Source organism: Paralichthys olivaceus, chromosome 2 (genome assembly GCF_024713975.1).
Source record: "Paralichthys olivaceus isolate ysfri-2021 chromosome 2, ASM2471397v2, whole genome shotgun sequence".
Taxonomy (NCBI): Eukaryota; Metazoa; Chordata; class Actinopteri; order Pleuronectiformes; family Paralichthyidae; genus Paralichthys; species Paralichthys olivaceus.
The window spans coordinates 25,765,700-25,783,088 of record NC_091094.1 but is presented as its reverse complement, the minus strand read 5'-3'; the positions used below and the strand labels follow the sequence as shown (position 1 = coordinate 25,783,088).

The 17,389-nt window shown below is 41.0% G+C and overlaps 1 protein-coding gene across 4 annotated transcripts in view; it reads right to left on the bottom strand.

Annotated features, from left to right (window-relative positions):
* The window catches only part of epha8 (eph receptor A8), a 107,870-nt gene that overhangs the window by 69,295 nt on the left and 21,186 nt on the right, over positions 1–17,389 (bottom strand). For all 4 annotated transcript variants that reach the window (XM_069513354.1, XM_020087139.2, XM_069513363.1 and 1 more), the window contains exon 2: positions 13,763–13,827. In XM_069513354.1, the coding sequence (XP_069369455.1) occupies positions 13,763–13,827 (65 nt within the window). The remainder of the gene's footprint in view (positions 1–13,762; positions 13,828–17,389) is intronic.

Here is a 17,389-nt window from a genome sequence, read left to right as displayed (position 1 = left end):
TCTGAGGATTCGCCACGAGAGCGTGTTGATGATGTAACATGCAACACAAAACTGAATAGAATACAAATACATCTCAGGATGAAAAAGAGAATCCGTACACAAAGAAGTCGCCCACGAAGATGTCAACTTAGGAAGACGAGATGACGTAAGCTCTGCAGCAGAGCTAATAAGTTGCATGCCTTCTCTGCCTGCTGCACCATCCCTCACCTGGGTGCTCCCAACAGTTCTGTGCGCTTGTGAATTCCTCTGAGCGGAGAACCTCCTGAGGTGTTGTTCAGGTGTATAAGGCCAGACCCCATTGTGTGTGCAGTCTGCAGGCTTCAAGACGGAAAACTGCTAATTGTTTCCCCATTATCAGATAATGATATAAATGATACCTGTTGGCCTTGAAGCATTTTTGAACATTGTATATCATTGAGCTTCTTAAATTAGTGGGATCCAGGTTTTCAAAGTGTAGGACTTGACATCAGACTGCAATTTGTGTCCTGTGTCCTATGTGGGGTTAGGTTTAGGCTATGAAAAGGTACTTTGGCTGAGGTTAAGAAAAGATAAGTCAATATAATAATCGTTTTCTCCACTTTAACAATGAAGGGCTATGATGTTGTTTTCACATGACAACATGCCTTTGCTGCCATAAGATGTTTTCCATTTATGTTCATTCAAACATTTCCTCGTTATCTCACTCAGATGAATTTATGTTTTTCTATAAAACACAAAATCCACAAAGGTTTGCCACATATGCTTGTTAGTAGTATTGTGGAGGTGAGGGGCTGGGAGAGCACCTTCACCTGTACCAGAGGATCAATCAGCGCAGCAGAGAGCTGTTAGCTGAATGATCCTCAGGTTTAAAAGCAGCAGATGAGCTGCCTCAGAGACACATGAGACGCTAAGCTCTCGCCAGACACCAGCGGAAAATGCTGGACTCTTTAAGTTGAGTTTAATTTATGTTTAATGACGTGTGTTAAAAATTAATAAAAGTATGCTAAAACCCGAATGGTTTGTCTCTGGCTGCTGTGGCCCCGTGGCATGTCCAAGTGCCACGAGTATACAGCATACATATAAACATTAAGAAGACAGGGCTGAGTGAAAAGTGGGGCACAAATGACCCACGAGCCACACAGTGTTTGCTGTCCTGACTTTGTCCTCTGATTAAAGTTAAAAACAACTCTTCCAGCATTGTCAACACTGGAAAAATATATCTTATCATCTAACACAACTTTTGATTTACTGCCTTTGAGCTGCTACAATTCATTTTGGCTTTGGTTGTAAAAGGAAAACCTATTTTGTCAACCCAATAATGAGCAGTGTGTTGCTCTGAAACACAGCGTGGACTCTTTCATATGAGAGGTTTTGGTATTTGTTAGTTTGTTTGTTTGTTGTCATTGAGCTTCTGGTTGGATGTGGGCAGAGCTCTGTTGGCTACAGATCACGTACACTGCTTCTGGGAATCAGTTGGGCTTTAACTTTTAAACATGTTATGAAGCCACGATAACAAAGTTTTCAGAAAAAAGGTGAATTTGTCATATTGATGAAAATCTTCTACAGTTCTGCACTAATACAATATATAACTAATACTTAATGTGGTGATATTATAAATTATGTTTTCCTCCTTTTTATTTTACAGTTTTGCAGTATATAGCAGGAAATAAAACTAAATAAAAAGTCCACGTCACAGCATGCTGCTGTCCCTCACTAATTACCGTCAACAGTCAATCAAAAAATAACTGAGAACTTGACAGGATGTTGGAAATCACAAGATTTTACACTGAAGGGCAGCAGAATACCAGTGTTGTGAGGTTTATTTACAAAGTAACATGTATCAAATATGATATTTTATTATCTGATCTGTTTTCTGAGGTCAACATTATTCTTTATACTTTAAACCAGTATGGACAAGAGGACATCAGTTCAATACTTGCACTACCTGGCAGATGTCATTAGATAATGATCAGATTTTAACTCCTCCTCTGACGGAGTGTAAAAGCTGCAGACAGCACATGATTTAGCAGGAGAGCTGTCAAGACGAGACGATGGTGTCCTCTTTGAAAGATCAGAACGTTTGATGGAGGCTTTTGTAAGAACTCAGACAGAGGGCGGAGTTAGGAAGAGGATGACGACAGAGAAAGAGAGTGTGCGTGTGTGTGTGTGTGTGTGTGGGTGTTCGCTGGTGGCATTTCCAGGCTTAGTTCTGGGCTCTATGTGAAGTAACAGGTCTGCATATTAACTCAGTGAAAATATCAGGCTCTGCCCACAACACCTTTCTGCCTCTCATACTATCAGCCACACTACCAGAACAGACTTAATAACTTGGCTCCTGTGTGTGTGTGTGTGTGTGTGTGTGTGTGTGTGTGTGTGTTTATCTGTTGGCTCTTTGACAGCGATAACCTTTCTGGAATGGAAGTGTTAATTGCACTGGTCTGGGATCAGTGAGAGAGAGGATGTAATTGCTATCTATTCTGAGATGCAATTTTTACTGGACAATGTGTGTGTGTGTGTGCACAACGTCATTGTGTTGAAAGAGATGAAAACATCCTAATGAGGAGGACAATAATGAAATGTTTTTATTTCATTCTGGCATTTCAATAAATGTAAAAGTGGACTTTACGTGTGTGTTGGATGCTTTTATGGGTTAACTGTGTTAACAACAGAGATGCTGTGAGTGTTCATGGCCTCTGTCCACCTCTCCAGGCCTGCAGCACCGTGAGCCCAAAACATTTGGGGAACGTCCTGTTCGACTTTGCTTTCAAAGAGTTTCTTGTATTCACATTATCCACCTGCCTTATTAAGAGATGACAGTCTGTACATTGATCTGGATCCATTAAATTAACAGTTTCAGCTCCAGTGTGCAGAGTCTGGAATAACCTCTCCAACATCAGTAGACTGTTGCACCAGCTGAGCACGTGAGCATTTTACAGCTTGATGGGATGTTGGGATGTAAAGGCGACATTAGCTGTTATGCAGTGGGTTAATTTCACACTGAGCTTGCCGATTTGTTTAGTGACTAAGTGGCAGTTTATGCTCCAATTCCAGTTGTGACGTAAAAGGTTTATTATGAAGACCTTACTCTCATTTGTCTGTTAGTTAAATCAGGGTTTACACTATATAAAGCCAATAAAACACAGTAGAATAACTCAGACAAATATGTAGATGAAAATAACTTACTTCAAAAGTTCATTCTTGACTTATTATCAATTTGACACTATGGTATTCTGCTTTCAGGGCAGGCCCTTTCATGTTTGGTAGTTGCTGTGTGTTAGTAAAGCTCCCTGTTAAGATGACACAGCCAGCATAGGAAAAACAGGTCTGTACATATGCAGGTTCTTCTCTGTGCAGGTTCATTGTTCGTCAATCTGTTGGTAGTGCCTGCTGGGCTGTAGGGGATGGGGGGGGCTCCCCCTTACTCAATACATACAATGATTGAGTTGTATGTATTGACTCTTCTCTTGTGTTTACGATAAGGACTGTCCATAAAGTACTGTACACTTGTGAACTTGTAACATATGTGGTACGTATATGTGACTGGGATTTTACATGAAACAGGCTGTGTGCCTTGTCACTGATGGCATTGAGGCTAATTGTTATGTTCATTTATATTTGCTTTATCACTTTAAGAGATTAATTCATGACAAATATACAATGAATAATTTCATTCATTAGATGGCATGCAACTAAAACTCAAATTTAAATAAAGAAGAAAAAAGTTACTGGATACACTCTTGATGTGACTGGTCCTGAGTGTTTTCATACTTGGAAACATATATGTTTTGTCTGCATTGTTTAAAATGAAACTCAATCGGACGAGTGAAGGTGAGAGCTCCTCTACTGACTGCACTGGCAGCTGTGACGTGGCGGCAGTGGCTACAATATAATCTTATGGGGCAACTGCGACAGTCCATGAAATGTCTACTCACAGTGCTTTTTCTCAACAAATAAAAACTCAAGTACTGTTCATTTACACACTCACATTTATCACCATAGGGCCTAGGTTGATAAATACCTGAAATCCCCTTCAGGGCACATATCATTATACAGTAGGCTATCAAAAATATACCATCAGTACTTAACTCTGTCACATTGCTGGTTGTTCAGCTAGTGATTTACAGTCTGAATACATTTGTGTCAATGACGATAAAGGCAAATGCAGTCTCAAGGAAATGCTCAGCAAAGGTTCCATCTTGTTTTCATGCCTGACAGATTGGTGGGTTGTTCTGTCACGTCAGGATCAGATGACCAATCATTTAAGTGCTACTAAGAAACAGAAAAGCTAAATCTATACACTGAACAGACAAGAGCAACCAGATGAGCTCTTCACTGTGACATGTCTGAGCATTTGTACTGTTTGTACGCCCTGCCTTGAAACTGGCACCACAAACTGAATTGTGAGAGGAATGCAATAAAAAAAGGAAGCAAAAATAAGAACAAAATGTGAATACAGGGGAACCTTCACAAACTGTACCTGCAGCCCAAAGGTCTCTAAAAGAAGCAACAAAGAAGGGAGACAGCTGCTCACTGGATGCCCATTTCAGATCATTTCATTCCAAACAGATCACCCCTGCCGCGCCTGTTACAGCTGACAGCAGAATGGAGCTGTCTCTCAAACGCAGACGAGGCTGAGGTGGTCTGTCTGCCTCAAACCTCCCAACACTCAGGCAGTTTCCTCACCGAGCACTGATCAAGAAACCTGGATCATGCAGGCTTCAGTGTCCTCCGGGGAAGATTTGGCACGAGATCTTTCAAAATCAAGATGGTCCATCTCTACACACACACACACACACACACACACACACCGTTATGGCTCTTACAGATGCAATACTGAGACCCTCTGGTGATCCAGCACCTGCAGCGCATCTTCCCCTTCACCTGGCGTGTTTATCACCATCAGCCAGTGGCAGCTGGGCTGCGTCGGCCATGCCGCTGTCTCATGGGAGCTTGTACGGCCCATTACACTTCACCGGACAGTCATCGAGAAGGCGACTGAGGAAGTTCAAAGAGGAGCTGAAGGCGTGTTACGGAAATGTGTAATCAGACGTGGGGGTTGGTGCTGCTGATAACAGCAGAAAAGCAAGCAAAGTGGTGAAGACCATGTCACCAAAATGTTGTTGGGCATATTCAAAGAAGACATTCGAATATATAATGTGATCTTGAGAATTCAGAACTTTATGAGCATAAAAATAACTCTTTAGGTCAAAAAGTTAAAAGCTGCTTGCAATCAGTGTTATTAGTTATTAGATGTATCTTTTCCCCAATACCTTAAAATATATCCTCTCCTTATAAAACATGAATCAGAGTTTTTTTAGGAATGATAAGAAAAGAAAATCAGTTTTGAGTGGTAAAGGAGAGTAAACACCCTCTGAGATAATGTCTGCATCAGATTATGTCTCAAGTAATCTGACGAGACAGATATCAAGAGAAATAATTACAAAACGATGGATGATAGCAAGATGTGACAGAGATGAGCCAGATAACGATTTGACAAGACTGAATTAAGTACAGGCATCAGACTTGTATTCATGTGCACAACTATAGGCTTTGTAACATCCTTACTAACACACCCATGATTCATTTTGTAACTTGATGGCCCTGTTGCTGTGTTTTTTTTTAATAAATATATATGTTCGAATGTTAAAATTTGATTTCAGAAATAATTTGTGTCTTTTTATTCTACTGTCCGTTTAAGATACTTGAATATTTATGAAAATCAGGATATAATGCATTTTTGTTCCACACCGGGAAGGAAGTCTGCCATTTTGGATTTCCTGCTTCAACTTTAATTTTATGAACACATTTTTGAGTTCACACAGGTACAAAAACCCACAGAACTTTCCACCACGTTCAGACAAGTAATTAGTTTGATTTGATATCGTAATTAGCCCTGAGTGTGGCAAGTCAGCATGATAGCACCCACAGATTAACACTGTAGCCAACACTGCGGCACAGATCCTTTTATTTTTTATATCTGTGGGGATAGTGCTGTAGTCATGCAATGATGTTGATGTGAATAGGGAATTAATTGGTGAGGACTAAGACTTAATTATGATTATTAAAGTCATGATTATGTGATGGAATTCACAATTACTGACGATAGTTGCACTCTGAATTTGAAAAAAATTATCCCAACTTTCTATAAAAATCACAATAATATTATTATTGTATTTAATGTTGGCAAAGATGTCTGATATTGTGAGTTGTGGTCGTGAAACTTAAGTTAAATAACTGCAATTTAGGTCAATAAGCTACAGGCTACTGTAGGTCAGCCTTTCTGTTCATATATTACCATATAGTACTGTGTAATAAATATAAATATTACTGCTTTACTGTTTACTACACTGGAGCTGCTGCCCCCTAGATTGTGGCCCGTTCAGCCGCCAGATAGAACCCATCTTTATGAACCTGCAGTGGAAGCTACTGTCACAGTATGCCCAAAAATGTGTGTGTGTGTGAGAGAGTGAGAGAGGTAACAAGGAGTTGCAGAAATAGTTAGTAATGGCAACAGACTGTGGGCTTTTGACACTTCAGCTCATCGCTTGCTCATCCACATCATGGCTTCCACGGACAACGTTAATCATCACACACACACACACACACACACACACACACACATTACTGTCAGCTTTATCGATTTTGGGGTGGCCGGTGGATGAACCTGTCATGGCCAACACAGATCGGACTGGAGGATAATGAAGTCTTCCTGCCCTATCTGACAAGCTTGGAGAGGAATTGTGTGTGTGTGTGTGTGTGTGGGTGTGTGTGTAGACAGAGTAAGAGAGAGAAAAACAGAGAAAGATGCTCCTGGGACAGCCCACGGCCTAACCATTGCCTGAATAAATTGGATGGAAAGAAGCCCCTGGAGTCGAAGACGTGATCCGTCATGATGTCATCTAAACGAGGCTTGCAAAAAGGGAGAGGTCATGGTACTAATGAAGACCTTACTCACACACACACACACACACACACACAAACACACAAACACACTTAAATACTCAATTGATTGAACAGTAGTGCAAGCTGAAAAACTTTATACTTTCTTTATTTTCCTGGAAACCTTTTAATCTGGCTGTAACAGTGCTAAAAAATAGACTTCCCTCTCTTTATCTCTCCATCATTTTCCCTCCCTCCCTCAATATCTTTCTAGGAGCACAAACTCACACCTTGGTGCTGTCTCTCTCTCTTTCTCTCCTTTCAACGTGCTAGTATATATTGTAAGTACGTTGTTTTCTTTTACAAGATGCATGGTATTATGAGATAAGACAGGCAGACAGAGATACACTCTGTAGGTAGTTAAATCACAGAAAGGGCACATCCGTCTACTGGCAGTAGTTACATGGCGCTATGAATCATTTGTAATCCTGAGCGTACTTAAATTGTTTAAACTGATAAACGTCTGAGGTTTCTAATGTGTTACTGGAAACAGAGAGGAGGGGAAAAGGACTGAGTTAAGGCAGGGCTTGAATGGATTTTATAATTGGTCAGAAACTTTTTAATTTGCACTACAAAGGACTTGCGAAGAGGTCCGTTTGTGAAAGGGCTAAGTGTTTACTGAGCTGCAGTGCTACAGAAACGAATGTGCAAAGTAAAAATGTCAAGGAAATCAAATCAAACCGTCTGAATTCTTTTGGATCACATTCGATGATTTTTAATCACACATTCATCGTATTATATCTGTATATGATTGTCGGCACTGAATAGAGATGTGCATTGTATCTGCCTCAGAGACGGAGACACACATCCCCAGTGGAAATATCTGCTCCCGTCCCAGCATTCCTTCTGTTCTGAGATGACTTCTCATTCAGGAAACTACACTCTCACTATTTTAATCCATCTTCCTCCAGTGTAGACTTGACACTTATTCCTCTTGTATTCCCTGTGGGCAACCTCTCTATCTGTTTCTTTCTCTCTCCCTCTCACCTTTGCCTCGCTCGCTCGCTCGCTCACAGTGACATGTGTGGCTCCTCCTCAACAATACCTCAGTGTAGAAATAACATTACCTGACGTGCGGGATAACAGCAGAGCCAGGCTTCATAAGTATTTATGGAACACTACATTTCGCATGATATTACAGAATCCAAACTTCTCAGCCGCTTTGTGAAACCAAACACAGCGTGACGGCACACGCAAAAGTCAATCTCAGCATCAATAAAGGCTTTTTGTGAGATAATCGTCAGGTGGCAGAAATCTTTCCCTTCCACAGCGGTTGCATTTTCTCGACCTAAGACCATCAAAGAGCTGCTCCTGCCCAGAGCAGAGGGCTGCTAGAAAACTGATGCTGCTAGCATTGCACATTCATAACACTGCAAACTGTCAGGACGGAGGAAATATGACCTTATACGCATGTGTGTTGAATCTGTGAATGGGTTTGTGGAAAGTGAGAGAAAAAAAGAGTGTGAGAGAGTTAGAAACTGTCAAAATACCCATTAATCAAAGAGCCCACAAGGTCCCAGCAGTGGCTTTTTTTTTTCTCTGTGTCTCACTTAACAAACACACAATGTGTCTCAGGCATCTTGCATGTCACTCACAAGTCTATCTCAATGTAATGCTCACAAGCCGTGAATGATCAAATTGATCAGTGATCAGCCTAAATTGAATGTGCACTCATCAATATATATATATTTTACAATAGATCAAATGTTCAGCGTTGTACAGAGTACTAAGGACATTTAAATGGAAAAAGAGGAGATTTCAAGAATAAAGTGGTCATTTTGAGAGATTCTTTTAAATAGAATTGTCATGAGCAAAAAGTCTGAGGGAAACACACAGCCAGTGCCTGTGTCTGAATTCGGGGGCCGCATCCGTCAGAAGCTGCATTTGTAGACCAATTATCACATCAGTGTTACTAGACTGGGATGCTCCTCCAAATGTGGCCAACAAATGTGACCACTGGGTGGATCCTTCCCAAGCCCAACACCAATTTATTTTTAAGAATCAACCAAGCAGCTAACGGTACACATGTTTTTTTTTAAAACATCTTTTCAACGTTTTTAATCAACTGGAAGATGTTACTAGACGAGTGCGGGACAAGCTTGTGATGCAATAGGAAGACCAGACCGTCTCAATTGTGATTCGGCTGAAGCCGTTTACGCAGCTGTTGGCGGATGCATAGACCGGGTCCTCCAAAGGATGCAGCTGCTGGATTGAGACACAGATAGTGACTGTAGTAGAGCATTTAGCATCTTAAGAGCCAGATTTCCCTCAGGAGTTGGTGGAGACAAAAACTGAGCTAAAGTAACTACTGTTGTATAAATGTTTTACAGTGATAATGTCAATGTTGTGTTTATGCATTGTTCCACTCCTCCCCAGTGGCCCAAAATGAATGAAGTCTGATTCAGCCAAATTAAATAGAACTTCATCCTGACAGTGGTGTGTGGGTTTACTGGTGGTTTCTGCACACGTCAAGTTATATTTAAACACATTTTAATACAACATAGAATGTAATTTAACACGTGCTTAACACACTGGACAAACCTGTAGGGATGTAAAATAATGGTTTACAATTATTTACTATTGTAGCAATGCCTCTAATTTAAACTTAATCCTGTAAATTGACTCTGCACTAAAAAGACAACTGAACCTGTTTTAGGTTTGGCTGAGTTGGGTTTATGTCCCCTTAATATCCTGATGATCATTTATTGTAAATGTCACGTATACACAGGTTTTTTACAGACACATTTTAATTCAGCAGTTCTGCAGCAGTGCAAAAACAAGTGTGTTCAAACCCTCGGACTAAGGTACCTCTCTGGTTTCTAGTCAGTGTGGCTTAGACAAACTGAAGGCAGCAGCAGAAGCAGCAGACCTGTAGCAGTCAACTACTGCTGCAGCTGCTCTGATAGCTTTGCTGAAGAATAATTCTGAATGGCTCATTATCAAGAGCAGAACATTTCCAGTCTCCTGCGACACTTAGTTCTCTGAGTAAATCAAACCTTGGAGGAGAGCAGTGTTGTGACTTACTCACACCAAGTGAGCCAAGTTCTCTCTGTCAAACACAATATACACAACCACACACAGATGAATGTCAAAACACACTCTGTGACTGTCAGTGGCCACAATGCAAGAAATCCTAATTCTGTGTGCGAGCAGTACACTGCACTGCTGAGTGAGCCGTACAGAAGTAGAATATACACTGAGTTTTTGATCTCGACGTGACAGAGGAGGCTGCTGATCTCAGGCAATTTACTGACACGGTTTCAGTATTTAGCATTTTCCCTTCAAGCCCAAATGTACAAAAACCTTATGTAACTGTTTGGTGCTTTTCAACTTCTTATCTCAATAAACCATGTCCCCCTAAACATCCCTGAATATTTTACAGTTACAACATCAAAACTTTATGTTCAAACATATTGCATCACTTTCTAAGTTTATCATTGAATCCTTTTTGATAAATTATTACTCAAGTTAATTCCCTTTAAGAGGCAGCGTGGGACAGACTATAGTGTATCCTGCAGATTACATAACATGAAAACTAAGATGTAATTTATTTGATGTACTTAAATAAACTCTGTGAACTTGATTTTGTTTGCTTCCTTAGTTTCGTTCAATTTCTAGATGCCTATATTATTATGTTGTTTGATGCCATAGACACTCATACAATTCAACTCTGCACCATCACATTTCTGATCTTCAACATGATCTCCTTTTGAAACTAATGTAATATATTTCCACTTCCATTCACTGACACAGTTTGGAGCCCCCTGGTTAGGCCGCCTCCCACTCTTAGAACCCCTGTCTCAGAAAGTTGGCATATACATTTCAAATCTTTATTCAGTGCTATTAAGCTATCGAAAAAGCATTCACATGTCCTGGATATTTTGCTAAGTCTTACAATAGGTTAAGTGATATTATAATATTAAAGGGAAACCCAAAGAATTCTTTCTTTCTTTTTATCTAATAAAACAATTAATTAATTTTCAACTTATGCGAATTGTTGTAATTACACTTTAATTATAAAACTATTTAAGTTAAATTGTGCTTAACAATTAAAAGGAATTTAGATAAGAGTGCTGCACACATTCAGACACCAACTCAACCAGTTTCTGGGGTTCAGGCGGACTGTCAGAGTCGGAGATCGCTGTAACTCATGAGCCACAGCCAACCCCCTATTTGCAAAAAGGCACTAAATATCAATTCAATTATAATTATATCACACATTTTTGTAATTGTACTATGACACTGTTGTAGTCTGAAACTCAAAAGTCAACTCTCCCTTACTGCCAACATTACTGCAACAACCCGCTCGTGTAGATACATGCTGCACAACATCAGGAGAATACGTCCCCCTTCTCACTCAGAAGGCGGCACAAGTTCTGGTCCAGGCTCTGGTCCAGGCTCTGGTCCAGGCTCTGGTCCAGGCCCTAGTCATCTCACGCCAAAACTACTGCAACGCCCTCCTGGCTAGTTTACCTGCTGGTGCTATCCGATCGCTGCAGCTCATCCAGAATGCAGCGGCTCGACTTTAACCTACCTTAGTTCACTCACACTACTCCTGCTCCCTTCACTGGTTACCAGTGGCTGCCCGTATCATTTTCAAAACACTGGTACTTGCGTAGCGTGCAGTAAACAGATCGGGCCCAGTCTACATCCAGGACATGGTTAAACCTTACACACCAGCCCCTCCACTCCCGCTCTGCATCTGCCAATGCGCTTGCTGCTGCCTCACTGCAAACTACCCACTCAACAAAATCACGACTGTTTGTTGTTCTGGCTCCTAAATGGTGGAACGAGCTCACTTATTGTAAGTCGCTTTGGATAAAAGCATCAGCTAAATGAAATGTAATGTAATGTAATGACTTGTCTGGTTTGAGTTTTCCTTTCGCACACAGCAGTAGCAGCTTTCACAGTAGGCGATAGAGGGATTTGCCATTTTAAATGGAGTTCAAAGAAATGCTGATGCACCACAGTTCTCAACAGAGTCTGAAAAAGTTCACTGAGGTAATTAAAACAACTAAAATCAGGCTGTTCTGAGGAGGTGGGGGCAATGAAAACTGTGATTTCAGGCACAGCTTCAGTAGCTAAGTAGCTCGCAATTCTTCCTCGTAGACCAAAGATGCACATGGGCCACAAAGCTGAGCTCCTGCACTGAATTCAAACTAACATTTCATCTGCTAGAGCTCCGAGAGAAAAAAAAACAATCTCTCGTCAAATTAGGAGTGAATATTTCTGGCATATTGAACCAATTAAATGAAACACCGCGGGCTGAGTGTATGTAATCTAGATGTTAGAGCACGGGACTGTCAGGATGAAGCAGATTCACTTCTCACGCAGATTTTACCCAGAAGGAGTCATTTCGCTCAAAACTCAAATACAATTCTTTCACCCTTTTCTCTGGACTTGAAAGACAATCCATCTGTTCCTCCTGGCCGCCGTTCAATCACGCCTCCTTCTGTTGGCTGGAGGTGAGTTAAATGTTTCTACCACTGCACTGACAGCTGGGGGAGTCTGGGATGGCTGTGGCATCTCGCTGCTATAAAGATCACGGCTGGAGTCCTAATTCATCACCCGAGGCATCATCATGTGGCATTACAATATGCTAATGTAGCGACGCCTTGCCCCCGCCGTCACCTCGTTTTCCGCTTTCATCTTTCTCCCCCTCCCGTCCACCTCCCCCCTCTCATCTCCCACCCCCTGGGAGGGCTAGAAGTCCCCCCTCCTGTGATACACACCTTGTTGCCAATATATGGTGGTCGGAGATCGTGTTGGAATTAGGCGAGCATTGCATGTCGCTGTTTGGCTGCAACTGACAAACATGTAATTAGCCTGTGTCGACGGTGTAAGAGCCAGGGCTCGTTTAATAAGCACAGGCTCCCCCTCAACTGGAAAATCACTGCCTCACATTCCTTCAGATGAGATAAAAATAGGAGAAGCTTTGCGGCAGGTTTCGCTTTGTGGTGGAAATTCTCACTGTTGGGATTTCACAGAGGTACAATGAGGATTACATTACAGGAACACTCTGATGCTGACTAGATGTTGATTCAGTGGTGATTTGACATCTAAATTTGATCAACTAGTGCAACATTGCCTTTTCTCTTGTCCTGTGTTAAAGCTTCAGAGTTACTTCAGAATGATTCCTTGTGATTAGAGAGTCCTCCTCAAACAGTTCCACGATATACTGTCAATTTTTATTATTTATTTGCAGAGCTTTTTATAAACAGTCTGTAGTGAAGAGTGTTAACTGAAAGTCCTTTATTACTCTTCACGTGTATAGTTTATATTAACCTTGATTACAGACTTAACTTCTGTTATTTTTTCATACATCTGCTATTTCAGAGGTCTGCTAAGCAACCAACTCAATCTTCAGACCTGAGTTCACAACTTTTCAAAATAAAGGCTCTGTAAGTCATCTCGATATAAAGCATTACAGCAACAAAACAAACATTGTGCTTTTACTTTAAAGACAACTTGCTAAACAGGAAGTGAATCAGTTGTTGCCGTCAAAGAAATCAGCACCTGTCATGGGTCAGTCCCTCTGCGCCAGCACACACACACACACACACACACACACTTTGTGTGCTACACAGCACTGGTCACCTGTTTATTACATTTGTATTAATGTAGAAAGTATTATGTGTCACACCAAACTCTACACTGTGATTTCTTGGTAAATTCACAACTCACATACAAGTGTAAAGCTGATGAACAGTTTCTGCATTACACAGACAGAAGAGTTTTGGAAGCTGCACATATAAGAATATTTACTGCATTACTCTGTGAAACTTCGGATCAGTGATAAATTCCTCAGTGGACATTTTGTTAATTGCGGATTGTAAAGCCTTACCCCGTGCGAGGGATACGTTAGCCAGCCCCAGTCTCCTGTGATGGTCGTGGTGTCAAGTAGATTCACTGTAGAGAAAGAACAAAACAACAACAGGGGTAAGTGATGATTATTTTTCCATTCTCGCCCATCCGTCCCGTCCCTCATCACCATCCTCTGTGTGCGCATTCACACACACACACACACACGCACACACACACACACACACACACACACACACACACACACACACACACACACACACAGTCTGATAGGTGTGACTGATGAGGCGGGACTTTCGTCACAGCAATGCTGAGCCAGGTGTCATCACAGTGTGTGATGTCACCATGACCCTAAGAGCTCAGTGGTCCAGGCTCAGAATAGAACAGGAAACAAAAGGTTTACAGTTAAATGTGCAGTGTCAAATTCTTCTTCTTCTTCTTTGTTCGGTTGGCAGGTGGCAACCAACGTCAAGGTGCATTACCGTCATCTACTGTGAGGGTGCACTGTTTCTGGAGGTACTGCAATACCAGGTCGATGCGTGTAGTTAATATGATCTCAGCTGCAAGTCACTGTGAACTATCCTATTAACTGTTGATGTGAATATGACGGATCAGAGTCAAGACACAAATGCCTTTAATTTGAAGTCATCATGTGTCAATCAACCACAATTCAAGATTTCCTTCTTCTCATGTGTCATTTGTCTTCTCCCTTATACCAACTTTTTCTACATTTTATTTTTATAAATTTTTTGTCTGTTTTGAATCGGCGCTATTAGACTTAATTTAATTGAAATGAATGTTTTATGGTAAACATAGACTTTGTGTGAATGTAAACTAAAATTAGTCTTCTCATCATTTGACCCAAACAGCCAATATGGACACTGGACAGCAAAGATGTTAGCTAGCAACATATAGACAAACCTAATTAGCTGAAACTTTTTGTTATTTCCCTCTATCCCCATGTGTTCTTACTTCTCTGTGTATTTAGATCCATAATGCTCTGTGATAGGAGCACATTGTAACTTAGGTTGTAACAACTTTAATTGACACAGAAGTACGTATCTACAGCGCCTTGAGCTCTTTTCATTCTGTATGCACCAGCGTGCATCCTTCCATTAACTATGAGAGCATCTAGAATTTAGTTCACATCCTGTTTGGATGAGTGACAGGACAGTACAAGAAAGGACGGAGAAAGAACTTAAAGAAACAGTAATTCTGCCTACTGGCAGTGGCCAAATCCTCGACTCAAACAGGTGTTTGCATGTGTGTGTGTGTGTGTGTGTGTGTGTGTGTATGTACAATATGTGTCTCTTCCCTTCAACACTTATTATGATCTCCGCCCCAGGGCTGCTTGTCAGGCAGCCAAGTGATGTTCATCACATTAGAATGAGTTTAACAAAACACTTCACACTTCTTAGCCCCTTACCTTCATCTTTCTGTCTGACACTTGCTCTCTCCCTGTCTCTTGTGCATGTTGAAGCAACAGTTTTTGCCTTGAAGCAGGAAGTGAACTGCACGGCCTGGCCTCCTTCCTCTCAGCTGGCCACGTTCACGCTGAGATATGTTTTACAAATACTGATGAGATTTCATATCAGCACCCAGGCGCGTTTAAGCCTCGCTCTTAGCCAACATTGCAAACTAAAAGTTCAAGAAATGTTGACATTAGCTGTTCTGAACTGCTGGGTAGATGTTGCTTTGTCCCATGGCATAAAGGAAATTATGAGGGTTTCCTCTTGTCAATAGTTGATAACTATTCTAGCTCAAAAAAACTAAAAACAAATACCAAACCAAAAAAAAGAACCACCCACACAGTTTGACAAGTGAATTCTGGGATCTGGCAGATGAAAACAGTTTGTACACAACCAAATAACTCTTACACAAGTGTTTTCACTCCTGCCTGACTTTTCAGTTAACTTTTATTGTGCCTTTTGGGCAGCACAATTAACAACTTTGTTATTATTTTAATGCTCAAGTAATACTTCTTTGCAACCAGGGAGTAGAAAAACTATAGACCACTTGATACATTATTATTATAAATCATTGGCATAGAAAATTGTTTGGCCTCATGGATTAGCAAGCAGTTGCAAGCCAACGTCATGCTCTAATTAGAGCTGCATGTAATAACCATATTTCTTTCAGTTTTTTTTAACACTTACTTATCTGGTTGCAAACTAAGCTAATTCTTCATGTATGCCATGTTAATTACATAAGTATAGCATTGCTAATTAGCCCAAACTACAAAGGACACATAGGCCTTGTGGGGATGCCATTCGTTTTGGTCATCAACTACATACTGTATTTTAACCTGATAAAAATCAAATTAGGGAGTCATTCCATATTAAGCCAGTTATTGCAAGTTCTGAACCAATCACAGCAAACACAATGTTGATTCAATGTAAATATATAGATTCAAATTGATATAGATTTAACTGCTTGCATTGGTGACTTTAATAAGCTCAGCTCTGCCCAACGTCTTCCTGCAAAGAGCTCTAATTAGCCACAGTAATTAAAAATGCCGGTGTGGGCTGACTCACTCATTTTGATCATCACCTCATTGTAACTATTCCAGACAGTTTATCTCTTCTGTGGCAGATGTCAGACATTCTGAAAATAATGAACTCCAACTGCAAGAGCTCTTGTAACGTGACATACCCTGCACACAGGACGCTCGTATTTACCAACAAATACAGAAACACACAGAAGAGTTAAGATTAATCTGGGTTAGTTCAACACTAAACTGTGCTGGTTGATGCTATTTTGGGTTGTTCTGTCTTTTTCTCTTAGGTGTTAATTTGTTACTTTCCTGTAGCTCAAGAAGTATCAACAGCAATAACCCACTGATGCAAATACGTTGTAGGATGTGTGTATAATTTACGGCTGTTGTCAGTCACATCGACCATTCAATATGTATATCCAAAGATTTGTCAAGCGATGTTTTATTGATCTTCTAGGTATTTGATTGGTGTCCAGCAGGTATAAGAAAGTTCACATAATATATCAAACGAGCCAAGGTATCCCTCCAAGCAACTGCATGCTAACTATGCTTATTATGTACTAAGTTGCTGTGAACTCTAAATTCACTCCTTCTAAGCAGATAGTATTTTGCAGTCTGAATGGACCTCCTCTGACTCACCCTGGGTCCAGGTCTGCAGCTACATGTACCTGTCGTAGACATTTTCACCAAACAGGACGACTTAACGTAGTGGAATGATTTTACCCCAGAGAGCAGCGTGGAAGTACTTCCTCTGCAGCTACTTCTAGGGACTGAAATGACAAAAACAAAAAAAGGCTCAACTTGAAGAATCTCAGTCGACTGAGGAGCCCCAACTGATGATTTGAATCTTTGACTTCCAGGGAGCAGCCCTAGTAAAACGTTGTAATGGGGATGGAGTACTCTTGAATGCTGCAGCTCCACTTCATGATTTAGGCTAATAAGATAGGGGTATTTTTTCCACACAAATCTTGCCAAGTGGAGCCTTGTGATCTTCTCTGTGCAATTTGACTGTTGCTTCACACACAAACACAAACGCTCACGTGTTGCAATTAGCCGGTGTGTCACTTCCCCTAATTTGGGCATTGGGCCGCTGAGGAGGCCAGTGGGTCAGAACACACAGACAGATGGCAGTGCCACCATCCTCTCATCCCTCCC